Source organism: Myodes glareolus, chromosome 3 (genome assembly GCF_982192425.1).
Source record: "Myodes glareolus chromosome 3, mMyoGla1.1, whole genome shotgun sequence".
Classification (NCBI taxonomy): Eukaryota; Metazoa; Chordata; class Mammalia; order Rodentia; family Cricetidae; genus Myodes; species Myodes glareolus.
In genome coordinates, this window is record NC_142028.1 from 129,081,763 (window position 1) to 129,096,250 (window position 14,488).

General features: G+C 39.3%; 1 protein-coding gene across 2 annotated transcripts in view; it reads right to left on the reverse strand.

Annotated features, from left to right (window-relative positions):
• Nucleotides 1-14,488, reverse strand: part of Kiaa1958 (KIAA1958 ortholog) — a 160,352-nt gene that overhangs the window by 24,343 nt on the left and 121,521 nt on the right. For both annotated transcript variants that reach the window (XM_085686069.2, XM_085686071.2), the window contains one exon: nt 604-776. In XM_085686069.2, coding sequence (XP_085542195.2) covers nt 604-776 — 173 coding nt within the window. The remainder of the gene's footprint in view (nt 1-603; nt 777-14,488) is intronic.

Below are 14,488 nucleotides of genomic sequence, written 5' to 3' on the forward strand. Positions count from 1 at the left end.
ACTTGAAGTTAGAAGAGCTCTTCAGAGCTCATTTTGTAAAGGTGGAGTCTGGGGACCAAGAATATGAAATAACTGTTTTGTTCACAACTTTCAATTAGTTTCTCTAAAATACCACTTTTAATGTTCCTTAATGCTAAAAATAAACTGTAGTGGATTCTTTTATACCTGATCCTATACTATAGCTATACCTACAGCTCTTACAATCAGATCCTGCAGTATGGAAAACCAAGCAACTTCAGTGATTTCCCAGAGTTTACAAAACTCCAAGCTTGTCACTTAAGAATCATCAGTATGTGGTTTTGTAGCAAATGGCTCTGCCCTGTACAGTTTTCTCTTTCTCACACCGCTTGCTCCACTGGTATCATCTTCTAATTGCAACAACTTCTACCTCTTCCTGGAAATACGGCTTAATTTATTTTTCTTTATACTTTAACAAATATACACTCATTAAACACTTTCTAAATTCTACTTGGTTCTGTGGACAATTTTCTTTGTACTTCATGTTCTTCCATGAGTGCTCCCCACAACACTTAGCAGGGTGCCTGGCACTTGGAAGCTCACTGAAGCCAGCCAAAAGAATTAGCAAACTCACGCATCCCTTACCTTGGTGATGTCCGTGTGGTCTTTGAGCCCGTTGGTCATGCACCAGTAGCGCCACACATTTAAGGCGTACCTCGTGGCTTTGGTGGTGTTTGGGCTCACTGCACTGGTACACAGATCATTCAAGTCATCATTAATATTAAATACAGGAAATTTGTTGAGTTTAGTAGAATAAGCTAGAAACAAAAACAACAGAAACATTATAATAATTTGCCATTCCCTTCTTAGTGAGCTTCATTCTGGGATGATAGTAAATTAAAAAGAACTCCAAAAAGACACGCAAGAAGTGAAATTTCTAGCCAGATGTGGTAGGGCACACCTCTAATCCCAGTACTCTCTATGGACTCGAGGATAGCCTGGTCTACATAGTGAGGTACAAGAGAGCCAGAGTTATACAGTGAGACCTGGTCTAAAAAACTGTTTACATGTACAAGAATCCATGTCTTGTATCTAACCCTGATCATTTTTCCATGTGCACTAGCTGACACTGGCAAACATTTCAATAATAGGATGAAATTAATACTAAAAAATTCTAAAGTTTTCACTAGAATATATAGCATTTCTATTGACAGCAGCAAAAAAATGAGAAGAAGTAGGAAAATTAAAAAAGATTTCCTGGAAGGAGGAACGTCACAGGAAAGGGAGGAAGGATAACCATCTTCACATACAGACTTGTCATCTCTCTGTAATACACAGCTTCAAACTTCTTGTATGCCATCAGGATCAGCCTTGAACTATATGCAGCTACAATCCTCTTAACCCCTCCCTAGAAGAAATGATTCATGCACACTGATACCCCACACCCACGCACATGGACACATGTGGGAGAGTTGAATTGATTTAAGCCTTGGTTATACAAACTTTCAACTAGTTTTAAATCAGAGTGAAAGATCAAATGGAAGCAATATTAGGAAAAGGAAGGATACTCAGGGCAGGCTCACTTTCGGAAGAGTTTCAGAAAAAGTTCAAATTGCCAAAAAGAAAACCATATCCATAACCATTAGCTGGCTTTTCCTTACACTCTGGAGTCTGGCAAGACCAAGCGTCCTTCTGAGGAATGTATATTCAAACAGAAACTGGCTAGGTTTCAGTGAGACAGCAAAACGATAAGCTGGTGCAGTCCACGAATTGGTTTCACTTCAACTTGGTTTTCATGGTGCCCACCGAGGATCTCCTATGTGTCGTACCCCAAGTACCCTGGGGACCCAGAATCCTCTGGCAAACCCCCACCCACAACAAAGCTGAAAAATGCCCTTAAGTTAATCAACATACTTAGAAATTGTTTATCTTTATGTGTATGGGCATTTTATCTGCATGTATATCTTTGTACCATGTGCATGCCTGGTGCCCATGGTGTCCAGAAGAGGGCATCGAATTCCCCCAGTATTGGAGTTACGGATGGTTGCAAGTTGCCATGTGGGTGCTGGAAATCAAACTGGAGTCCTCTAAAGCGCAACCAGGGCTCCTGACCACTGAACCTTCTCTCTAGGCCCTCAATGCACTCTTGTCAATTTCAACATCACTTCTAGAGAAGCCTCCCTTTTTGATGTGTCACATCTGCCTTCTCATTCCTTGTGCTTGGATGGTGTTGGCTTCGATGCTCCTTAGAACAATGACATCACTTTTTTCTTTTTTCTTTTTTTTTTTTTGGTTTTTCAAGACAGGGTTTCTCTGTAGCTTTGGAGCCTGTCCTGGAACTAGCTCTTGTAGACCAGGCCAGCCTTGAACTCACAGAGATCAGCCCGCCTCTGCCTCCCGAGTGCTGGGATTAAAGGTGTGCACCACCACCGCCCAGCCGATGGCATCACTTTTGACAGATTGATCCTGCCCACACTATGGAAGACATAAACTGGTTTACCAAGCATGGATATTGAGAAGGACAAGAAACACCAAGCACATGTTGCCTGAAGCACCTTAGTCTTTTCACCTCTTCCACAAACCTACCTAACTTCAGTATTTACAGAACTTCCTTGACATTAATAAGATTTATGTAAAAGTTATTATCATACCTGTTGTGTAATATTATTTTAATCAGACAAAGATGTGTTACATTTGATTATACTGCAGAATATTACTTGAACTGTGTAAAGGTGTGTTACATTGGTTTCTGCTGCATTTGTTTAATTATGAAAAGAGGTGTTGTTGTTTCACCTTGCCTGCCTAACACACCTGATTGATCTAATAAAGAGGTGAATGGCCAATAACGAGGCAGGAAAAGAAAGGATAGGTAGAGCTGAGAAGCAAAGAGAATGAACAAGAGGAGAAATCTAGACTTGAGAGACTCGGAAGAACAAGAAAGGAGGAGAGAACAAGGGAGACATCCAGGGTTAGAAGCCAGGCAGCCACCAGCCAGCAGACACAAGAAGCAGTTAAAGGAAAATATACAGAAGGAAGAAAAGAACCTCTGAGGCAAAAGGTACATAAAGAGACAGGTTAATTTAAGTAGAAAGAGCTAGCCACAAACAAGCTTAAGCTAGACCAAGCATTCATAACTAATAAGAAGTCTCTGTGTCATGATTTGGGAACTGGTTCACACACCTGACATCAATGGAAACCCATTATGTGACAATTTTTAAAATCTGTGTGTAATCAGTAAACAAGTACACAATTACACCTGTTCTACAGTCAAGGAAATGGCTCATACACTCACCAGATATCTACCAAGGAACCACCACTGTGCAAGAAGTGTACTGCTGAAACCACGAGCTAGCAAGAGGTAGATCCAGGCTCTAGACACGAGTTTGATGGCATGCTCTGGCCACAACAGCAATTATTATAATGCTGTTATATTGCTGTTATATTATAATGCTATAATATATATTATATTATATGCTGTTATATTATAATGCTGTTATTGCTATATAACAGCAATTATATAATGACACAATCTCAGTGAGAACAGTTTGGATAACCCTTTATCATGTTAAAGACATCCTGTTTCTCCATATTTCCTTAGACTAATGTTCAGTAAGAAAAATAGCTACAAGCTAGGTGCTGAGAACTGAATCTGGGTCATTTGAAAGAACACCATGTGGTCTGGAAACATTGAGCCAACTCTCCAGCCCTGTAAGGGGAAACCTATTTATGAGACCTTCACCCTCACTACTGCTGGTTGAACTCCACTAGTATAGCTTTGTATTCAGTATTACCTGCAGAAGTGAGTTTTGTCCAAATGTATCAAGTGGGAACCCTCAACAATAAACATGGAATTTCTATTAGGCTGTAGGAATTTCTTCAGCCAGTAGACTTTAAGACACCACACCACTTATACGATGGCCTCTTATACTATGAATTCTGACATAAAGCATATGCTCTTTCTTGCTCACGGCTTCTGAATTTAGTTCCTGTTCCCCTTTGTGCAGAGGACTGTGATTGGTGAGTCTACCCCTAAATAAATAAGCTTTTATTATATCCAGTTCTGAGCTAGTGTGAGATTATTTTGTGACTTCCATCTGGTGCCCATGTGAATCCCAACTCCACATCTATGGGGATAGGCTAAAAAAAGACCCAGAAGATCTCCCACTCCCACCTGCCTGGCTTGATTTCACCTACTAAGTGGCTTTTTGCCAAACCCCACCACAGCCACAGTGGAGCTCCCTTGTGGTAACTTGGCAATTTTTCAGGTTCGCTCATGCCCCTCCCCACCCTGCCGGCCACTTTCCCTGCTGCACAGCTTCTGGTTTGTGTTCCCTTCTCATGAGCTCTGGTTATGGAATTGACTTAATTGCTCTAAATTTGTCAAGCAAAGCATATTTGTCAGTATTTAACCAGGCACCAACATGTGGAACCAATATGGCATGAACAGTATTATACCACCTGCTTGTAAATAAAAATTATTACACCTACAACAATTTACTGAAATTTAATGGTGGTAAGTAAATTTGAAAGTTATACAATGGGAGACAATATTACCATTCAGGAATTTAATAACCTTTTTTGCTTATACTATGGATGGCATCCTGCAAGGCATATGTGATTTTCCTTATACATCCATTTATTTGATTTTGGGAATTAGTTTTTTTTATATCATTAAGAAAATGGTTTGATAACAGAGCCAAAAATGAGGCACTTTTAGAAATGATACAGTCTTTATAGACTAATAATGAACAGTTGAAAAAATTAATACTATTGAGAAAGTTAACATTAATTTGACAGACAAAAATCCAATCAATGTCGAAGGGTACTGAGACATTATCTGAATTTATGCTGTTGAATTTAACAATCTGTTGAAAAGTTATGATAGGTTAACAGATAATGTATCTCTCCAGGAAAGCAATATGCATGCCATCAAAATTATGTCCAAGGATAAGAAATTATCTTTAGTGGACAAATTTAATACCTTAGAATCCTCAATGAGGGCATTAGAATGGAACACTGGACAGGAATTTTCTGACTTTACAAAAGGCAGTGGTAAAAATATTTGAAAACTGAGAAAATTATTGAAACTGATGAGCAGGGAGAAAAGGTACAAGGACGGGGTTTAACCTCATCAATACCTGCCAGAGTCCAGAATGATTTACCCAGAGTTTTAGCTGCCTGTCTGGTAATATCCTCTGAGAAGCCATCTGCCACAAAATACCCTAAGGTAGCCAAAGAATATACATGACAACCTATAAGGTATGAGCAATCTAAACTAAACTGAGCAAGCAATAGTATCTTAAGGCCTGCATTTACCATTTGTTAGGGAACTAGTGAAAAAGTGGGCTTCAAGCAATAAGGCTACCCCACACATTGGACTTCAGTTAATCTCAGTGGTCCTAGAAAATGAACCCCAGCTGCTATGGAAATGCTATTTGTGAGACGATGCAAAAATTTTAGAAAAACAGGAAAAAGCAAAAGGATTTGAGACTTCCCAAGATCAAATTCTTGGTGAGGGTCATTACTCTGATCCTCAGGACCAGGCTCTCTACAACAAACACACCTTGTCCCTATGCAGCACAGCAGCTTTAATGCTTGGGACAGGATTCAGAAACCAGGAAATAAAACTGAATCATATACCAAGGTAAAACAGGGCCAGAGAGAATATTAGTGACTTTTTACAAAGATTAACTCCTGTACAAGGAGGAGTGACAGACCCAGAAGCTAGATGAGTACTTATTGGATCTGTCTTTGGAAAATGTCAACTTAGAATGCAAAAACACATTTGGGCCTTAAAAGGTTAGATCAGCACCAATGGGTGAATGGATCCTGAATACAATGAATGTTGAGACATTTGACTATAATACTGAAGCTAGGGTAAGAGAAGCAATTTCCAAAGGTATGAGGAGACATCCAAAGGCCAAATGCTTTAATTGTGGTAAAATAGGACATCTGAAAAGGAATTGTAGTCAAGAAATTCCTGGATAATGTCTCCTCTGGGAATGGCAAGAATAGGCAGTCTCAGTCTTCTGGAATATGTAGGTGTGGCAAAGGTCAACATTGGACTAATGAATGTAGATCAACAAAAGAGAGACAAGGCAACCCAATACCATCAGAAAACTCCTTGGGAAGCCTCTGTCAAACATGGTTCAGCCATCCCCAGTCACTGTGGAGAACATGTCTCACCAGGAAAATTTTTAAAAAAAGATCAGTGCCTACTGTAAAGAATCCATACTGTTCTGGGTGACTGAATAGACATTGAGGATGAATCAAAACCTCCAGTAGGAAATACGAAACACATATTTTGGCAGACTTCTGTAAGTAATACAGACCAAATCTAAGAGTGCATAAAAATAACAAGGTAATTGAGGGATTACTAGACATGGGTGCAGACATGACTATCATTACTCCAGAATCTTGGCTTCCAAATTGGCATCTTCAAGAGGCAGATGTTCAATTCCTAGGAATTGGAACCCTACCTCAAGTAAAACAAAGCACGAGATAGGTTGAATACATAGGACCCCAAGGACAGAAAGGAAGGCTGAGGCTGTATGTAACTAACATCGCAGTAAATATGGGGTCATGACCTATTGCAGCAATGGAATACCCAGATTAACATTCCTGAAGTCCCAAAAACTCATGTTTCTGGGAAGGATATTATAAGGTATTTTAAACAAAGGTCACCAGCCATTCAGGCTATACAAGAACACAAAGCAACTAGCAAACCTTTAAAGGTACCAATGGCCCCACCCTTAAAATGGTTAACTGAGAAACCAATATGGGCTAAACAATGGCCTTTAACTTAAGAGAAACTGCAGGCTTTAGAACAGCTGGTACAGGAGCAACTAGATGCTCACTATATGCTTACACCATAAACAAAAACAATAAAACAATCCCAAATGAGTTCAAGGCCAGCCTGTACATGAGACCTTGTCTCAAAAGTAAGAACACAATAAAACCATAAGAAATCAGCTCTATGACCTTGGAGTAGACAAATATTTTTAAATAGTATAACAAATCAATACATAAGTAAAAGCCTGAGAATCTGGATCCATAAAACCTAAGAGCAAAGACTAAAAACAAACAAACAAACAAAAACACATCATTAAGAGGTGAACAAGACAAGATACATAATGGGAAAAGACACCATGAAAAATGGGCAGCACTGGGAGCTGGTCTGATGAGTCATCAGTGCAGAGCACTGACTATGCCTGCAGAGGACCCAGGGTCTGTTCCCAGCACCCATCAGACAGCTCACAGCCACCTGTAACTTCAGTTCCAGGGGTCCAATGAACTCTGAGGGCACTACACGCACATACATACACTCCAGAACCACACACACGCATAAAAGGAAAAGATTTTAATGAGTCTCATAGAAAACTAGTAATATTCTACAAATCCTACATTAACATTCACTGAACAAAACATCTTCAGTGAAGAAATATCAGATGTTAATAAGAAACACTTTGCTGGTGCAAGAATACAACCGTGGTCACTTTTGAAAAAAATATCTGCTAGTGTTGAACAGCAGATTCTATATCCCCAGAAGGGATATACACACCAAACATAAGTGTATGCATATATATATATATATATATATATATATATATATATATGTATACACACACACACACACACACACACACACACACACTGGAGTGTATGTATGTATATATATGCACAGATGAATGTTTACAAAAGTCTAACAGTATAATAAATAGTTCAAAACTAGAGGCTGTTCTTTGTCCATAAAATACCAACTGCATATGAAATTACAAAACATCTAACAGTAAATTATCATATAACAGTAGTGAGAAATAAATTATGTGCAAAGCATGAGCGAATCCCACAAACATAATATTAAGAAAAGGAAGGCACATGGCAGAGTGTACTGAAATGGTCACTCAAGTAATTAAAAAACATAAAATGACTCCATGCTTATAGAGTAGCCTCGGAGGTACCAACAGGGAGAGCTAAAGAGAAACTTCTGGATTCAGGTAACGTTCTTTTTCCTCTGGGAGAGAGTTTAATAATGTTTGCTTTAGAAAAATCCACTAAGCTATATACTAATGATCTGTGCTTTTTATTTCTGTGTAATTCAATAAAAAAAAAAAAACATCCAAAACTCCTTAAAATCAAAAATTCCTCCTGGTTAAAGAGTTATGTACTATAAATATGGATGGGAGGGGCCAATTAGGTAATCTTTAATTCACTATAATTCTAACCTAAATCCTCTTTTTGGATACTGGATAGGCTAATTCTAGAGCTTAATAGAAAGAGTAAATAAATTTTTTTGGTAAAAAAAAAAATTTTAAAGGCAGTTATAAAAACAGTAGCGGGAGGCCTGGCCCTAAGATGTATTACAAGAATGTGATAAACTATGCTGGGTAGTGGTGGACACCTTTAATCTGAGCACTAGGGAGTCAGAGGCAGGCAGATTTCTGTGAGTTCAAGGCTAGCTTGATCAACAGCAATCCAGGACAGCCAGGGCCCACAGAGACCCTCTTTTAAAAAATAAACAGACAAAAGCCCAAAAATTAAAAGAAGAGCTGTGATAAGAAGTCACTTATTAGTAAAGAAACAGTCTTTTGTGTAGATACACACTGGGCACACAATAAAGACTCTCTTTTTTTTGTTTGTTTTTTGTTTTTTGAGACAGAGTTTCTCTGTAGCTTTTGGAGCCTGTGCTGGAACTAGCTCTTGTAGACCAGGCTGGCCTTGAATTCACAGAGATCCGTCTGGCTCTGCCTCCTGAGTCCTGGGATTAAAGGCTTGCGCCACCACTGCCTGGCCACGACTCAAATTCTTCCTGCAGGACAAAGGGCTCTTCAAGAAACAGCTTATTCCAATTAACTGGCTATCAGAAAAAGAAACAAATTGACTCATATTTTAACACACACACACATTTCTAAATGATTCTTTTTTTAAAGAATCATTTTTTTAAAGGAGAAGATTTGGGTAATTTGGGGAGTGAGAATTAAAGCCTCTGTCAGAGTGACATAACTCACAAGGTACAAAAGCAGATGAGCAGATCAGACGGCATCAATGAAGGACTCTTAAAAGGCAGTAAGTCAAACAGTAGACAATACTGACACAATGTGTAAAGTACTTATACAATGGGGATATAGGAAAAGCTTCTAGAAATTAATGAGAAAAAGATAACTCGCTAGAAAATGGTCTCGGAATGACAGACAATTATTCACAGAAGAAACACAAATACTGAAACACATTAATAACAGCCAGACACCAGAATGAAAACAAGATGGATTTCACTTAACAAATTGTCAAAAACTTAAAAAATGTATGCATCTAAATACAGTAGAATATGGGGAAGAAGCTGCATTATTGGCAAGGCTCCATGATGTTGGCACTCATACTTTTGTTGAAACTTTTTAACTAAGTGTAGAAATAAGTATGCGCCAAAGCAGTTTCTGCTGGTCCAGGTGCAAGTCTGGGACCTCGGAGGGTGTGTGCCAGAGACTTCTGCGACCTGGGCAGGAGTCTGGGACCTCGGAGGGTGTGTACCAGAGACTTCTGCGACCTGGGCAGGAGTCTGGGACCTCGGAGGGTGTGTGCCAGAGACCTCTGCGACCTGGGCAGGAGTCTGGGACCTCTGAGGGTGTGTGCCAGAGACCTCTGCGACCTGGGCAGGAGTCTGGGACCTCTGAGGGTGTGTACCAGAGACTTCTGCGACCTGGGCAGGAGTCTGGGACCTCTGAGGGTGTGTACCAGAGACTTCTGCGACCTGGGCAGGAGTCTGGGACCTCGGAGGGTGTGTACCAGAGACTTCTGCGACCTGGGCAGGAGTCTGGGACCTCGGAGGGAGTAGGCCAGAGCTAGAGACCTTTGCAGGACTGGGTCCAAGCCAAGCAATTCTGCAGGGGCAGGCTCATTCCAGGGATATCTACAGAAACAGGTCTGAACCAGCCTCTGTGGGAGTAGGCCTGAGGCAGTGAACTCCACAGGAGCAGGTACAAGGACCACTGAGGGTGTAGGCCAATGCCAGAGATCTTTGTGGGGCTGGGCCCAAACCAGGGATCTCCATAGGAGCAGGAACATCTATGAGAACAGACCTGAGGCAGCGAACTCCATACAAGCAGGTACAAGGGAACAGGCCCGAACCAGAGACCTCTGCTGGACAGGGTATGAATTAGCAACCTCTGAGGTAGCAGACCTGAGACAGCAACATCTGCTGGAGCAGGTTCGAGCCAGCAGCCTGTGCCAGAGCAGGCCTGAGCAATTCATCTCTGCCAGAGCAGGCCCAAGGCAGCAACCTCAGCAGAAAGAGCCCCAAGTAGGCACTCTCCATGGGAGCAGCCTAAACGAACCCTCTTATTGCAGAGCAAATCCCAAGAGCACTGAACAACCTCCAGTAACATGGAGTGACAAGTGGGTTGACTGGAACTGTGGCCCTGACTGCATCATGAGGAGCAACCACTTGAGCCTTGGATCCACTGGCACCTGAAAGGTTGATCACCAGAGTCACAGACAGCCCCAACTACATAATCAGAGGAAAAGATGGGTAGACAAGGTAAGAACATATGCAATATCACAAAGAGCAACATGACACCAGTAAAAACTAGTGACCCTACAACAGCAAGACTACAATAACAAAATATACAACAGATGGAAGAGAGAATCTCAAGTGCAGAAGATACAATAGAGGAAACAGACTCATAGGTCAAAGAAAACGTTAAAACTAACAAAAGCTTAACACAAAATATTGAGGAAATGTGGCATACCATGAAAAGATCAAACCTAAGAGTAAAAGGAATAAAAGAAGGAAAAGAAATCCAACTCAAAAGCACAGAAAATATATTTAACAAAATCCCAACCTAAAGAAAGATATACCTGTCAAGATACAAGAAGCTTGCAGAACACCAAATAGATTGGATTTAAAAAAAAAAACCCTGCCACATAATAATCAAAACACTAAACATACAGAATAAAGAAAAAATATTAAGAGCTGCAAAAAAAAAGGCAAGTAACACATAAAGGCAGATCTATCAAAATGACACCTGACTTCTCAATGGAAACAATGAAAGCAAGAAAGTCCTGGTCATGTGTTATGCAGACATTACGAGACTACAGATGCCAGCCTAGATTACTATACCCGGCAAAACTTTCAATCACCATAGAAGGACAAAACATAATATTCCTTGACAGAAGCAGATTTAACCAATACCTAGTCACAAATCCAGCCCTACGCAAAATACTAGAAGGAAAACTCCAACCCAAGGAAGTTGGCTACATCAACAAAAACACAGACAATAGATGATCTCACAGCAGCAAATCCCAAAGAAGGGAAAAACACACACAATAACATCAACACCAACAAAAACTAAAACAACAGGAACTAGGAATCACTGGTTATTAATATCCTTTAATCTAAATGGACTCAACTCAACTATAAACAGACATGGGCTAACAGATTTGATATGAAAACAGAATCCATTCTTCTGATGCATACAAGGAAAACATCTCAATCTCCAAGACAGACATGGCCTCAGAGTAAAGGGTTGGGAATTTTTTTTTTCCAATTAAATGGACCTAAGAAGCAAACTGGTGTAGCTATACTAATAGTTAACAAAATAAACTTCAAACTAAAATCAATCAAAAGAGAAAAAAAAGAAAATTTCATATTAGTCACAGGAAAAATCCATCATTAGGAAATCTCAATACTGAACCTTTATGCCGCCAATACAAGGGGATCCTTATATATAAAAGGAACACTACTAAAGCTTAAATCACACATTATACCCCACACACTAATAATGGGAGACTTCAACACCCCACTCTTACTACTGGATAGGTCTGCCAGACAGAAAATTAACAGAGAAACAAAGGAACTAACAGATGTTATAGCTCAAATCAATAGAACATTCCAACCCAAAATAAAAGAATATACCTTCATAGCACCTCATGGAACCTTCTCAAAAACTGACCACACACTCGGTAACAAAGTAAACCTCAACAGACACAAGAAATTGTAATAACCCCATGTATCTTATTGGATCACCATGGCTTAAAACTAGAATTCAACAGCAACACTAATTTCAGAAAGCCCACAAACACATGTAAATTAAACAATGCTCACCTGAAGCATCAATGGGTCAAGGAAGAAATTAAAGACTTCCTAAAATTAAATAAAAATGACCACAAAATGTACCCAAATTTATGGGACACAAAGAAAGCAGTGTTAAGAGGAAAGTTCATAGCACTAAATGCCTACATAAAGAAGCTGGGAAAATCCCACACTAGTGAATTAACAGAACACCTGAAAACTCTAGAACAAAAAGAAGCAAACTCACCCAGGGAGACTAGATGGCAGGAAATAATCAAATTGAGAGCTGAAATCAACAAAATAGAGACAAAGAAAACAATACAAAGAATCAATGAAACAAAGTGTTGGTTCTTTGAGAAAAATCGACAAAATTGACAAACCTTTATCCAAACTAACCAAAAGGCAGAGAGAGAATATCCAGATTAACAAACTCGGAAATGAAAAGGGGGGGGGGGTGCATAACGACAGACATGGAGGCCATTCAGAGAATCATTAGGTTATATATTGAAAACCTGTACTCCACAAAATTGAAAAACTTAAAGGAAAGGGACAATTTTCTGGATTTATATCACTTAACAAAATTAAATCAAGACCAGATAAACAAATTAAACAGACCTATAACTGCTGAAGAAATACAAATAGTCATCAAAAGTCTCCACCCACCCCAAAAAAAGCCCAGGACCAGATGGTTTTAGCTCAGAATTCTACAAGACTTCTAAAGAAAAACTACTACCAATACTCCTCAAACTATTCCACACAATAGAAACAGAAGGAACATTACCAAACTCTTTTTATGAGGCTACAATTGCCCTGATACTCAAACCACAGAAAGACGTAACTAAGCAAGAGAATTACAGACCAATCTCACTCTTGAACATTGATGCAAAAATACTAAATGAAATGCTGGCAAATCGAATCCAAGAACACATCAGAACTATCATCCAGCATGATCAAATCGGCTTCATTCCACAGATGCAGGGATGGTTCAACATATGAAAATCTGTAACGTAATTCACCAAATAAACAAGCTGAAAAATAAAAACCACATGATTATCTCATCAGATGCTGAAAAAGTATTTGACAAAATACAACATCACTTCATGATAAAAGTCTTGGAGAGAGCAGGGATACAAGGAACATACCTAAACATAATTAAGGCAATATACAGCAAGCCAAAAGTTAACATCAAACTAAATGGAGAGAAACTTGCAGCGATTCCACTGAAATCAGGAACAAGATACTCCATATCTATTCAATATGGTTCTTGACATCCTAGCCATAGCAATAAGACACTAAAGGGAGATCAAGGGGATACAAATTAGAAAAGAAGAAGTCAAACTCTCACTGTTTGCTGATGATATGATAGTTTACATAAGTGATCCCAAAAAGGGCTGGGAAAGAAATCAGAGAATCAACACCCTTCACAATAGCCACAAAAAGCATAAATATCTCAGAGTAACCAAACAAGTGGAAGACTTGTATGACAAGAACTTTAAATCTTTGAAGAAAGAAATTGAAGACACCAGAAAGTGGAGAGATCTCCCATGTTCTTGAGGAGGCAGAATTAACATAGTAAAAATGACAATTTTACCAAAAGCAATCTACAGATTCAATGCAATGCCCATCAAAATCCCAGCAAAATTCTTCAAAGACCTCGAAAGAACGGTACTCAACCTCATACGGAAAAGCAAAAAACCCAGGATAGTCAAAACAATCCTGTACAATAAAATAACTTCTGGAGGCATCACAATCCCTGACTTCAAACTCTACTACAGAGCTATAGTACTGAGAATAGCCTGGTACAAATAAGAACAGACAGGAGGACCAATGGAACTGAATAGAAGACCCGGATATCAATCCACACATCTTCGAAACCTGATCTTTGATAAAGAAGCAAAAAATATAAAATGGAAAAAAGAAAGCATACTTAACAACTGGTACTGGCATAACTGGATATCAACATGTAGAAGAATCAAAATAAGTCCGTATCTATCACTATGCACAAAACTCAAGTCCAAATGGATCAAATACCTCAACATAAAGCCAGCCACACTGAACCTTACAGAAGAGGAAGTGGGAAGTACACTTGAATGCATTGGCACAGGGAACCACTTCCTAAATATAACCCCAGCAGCACAGACTCTGAGAGAAACAATAAACAGGACTTCCTCAAACTGAAAAGCTTCTGTAAAGCAAAGGACATGGTCAACAAGACAAAATGGCAGCCTACAGGAGTAGGCTTTCCCAAGCCTACAGTTGAGAAAAGATCTTCCCCAACTCCATATCAGACAGATGTCTGATCTAAATATACAAAGAACTCAAGAAATTGGTCATTAAAAGAACAAATAATCTAATGAAAAAATTGAGTATAGACCTAAACAGAGAACTCTCAACAGAGGAGTCTACAATGGCTGAAAGACACTTAAGGAAATGCTCAACATCCTTAGTCATAAGAGAAATGCAAAT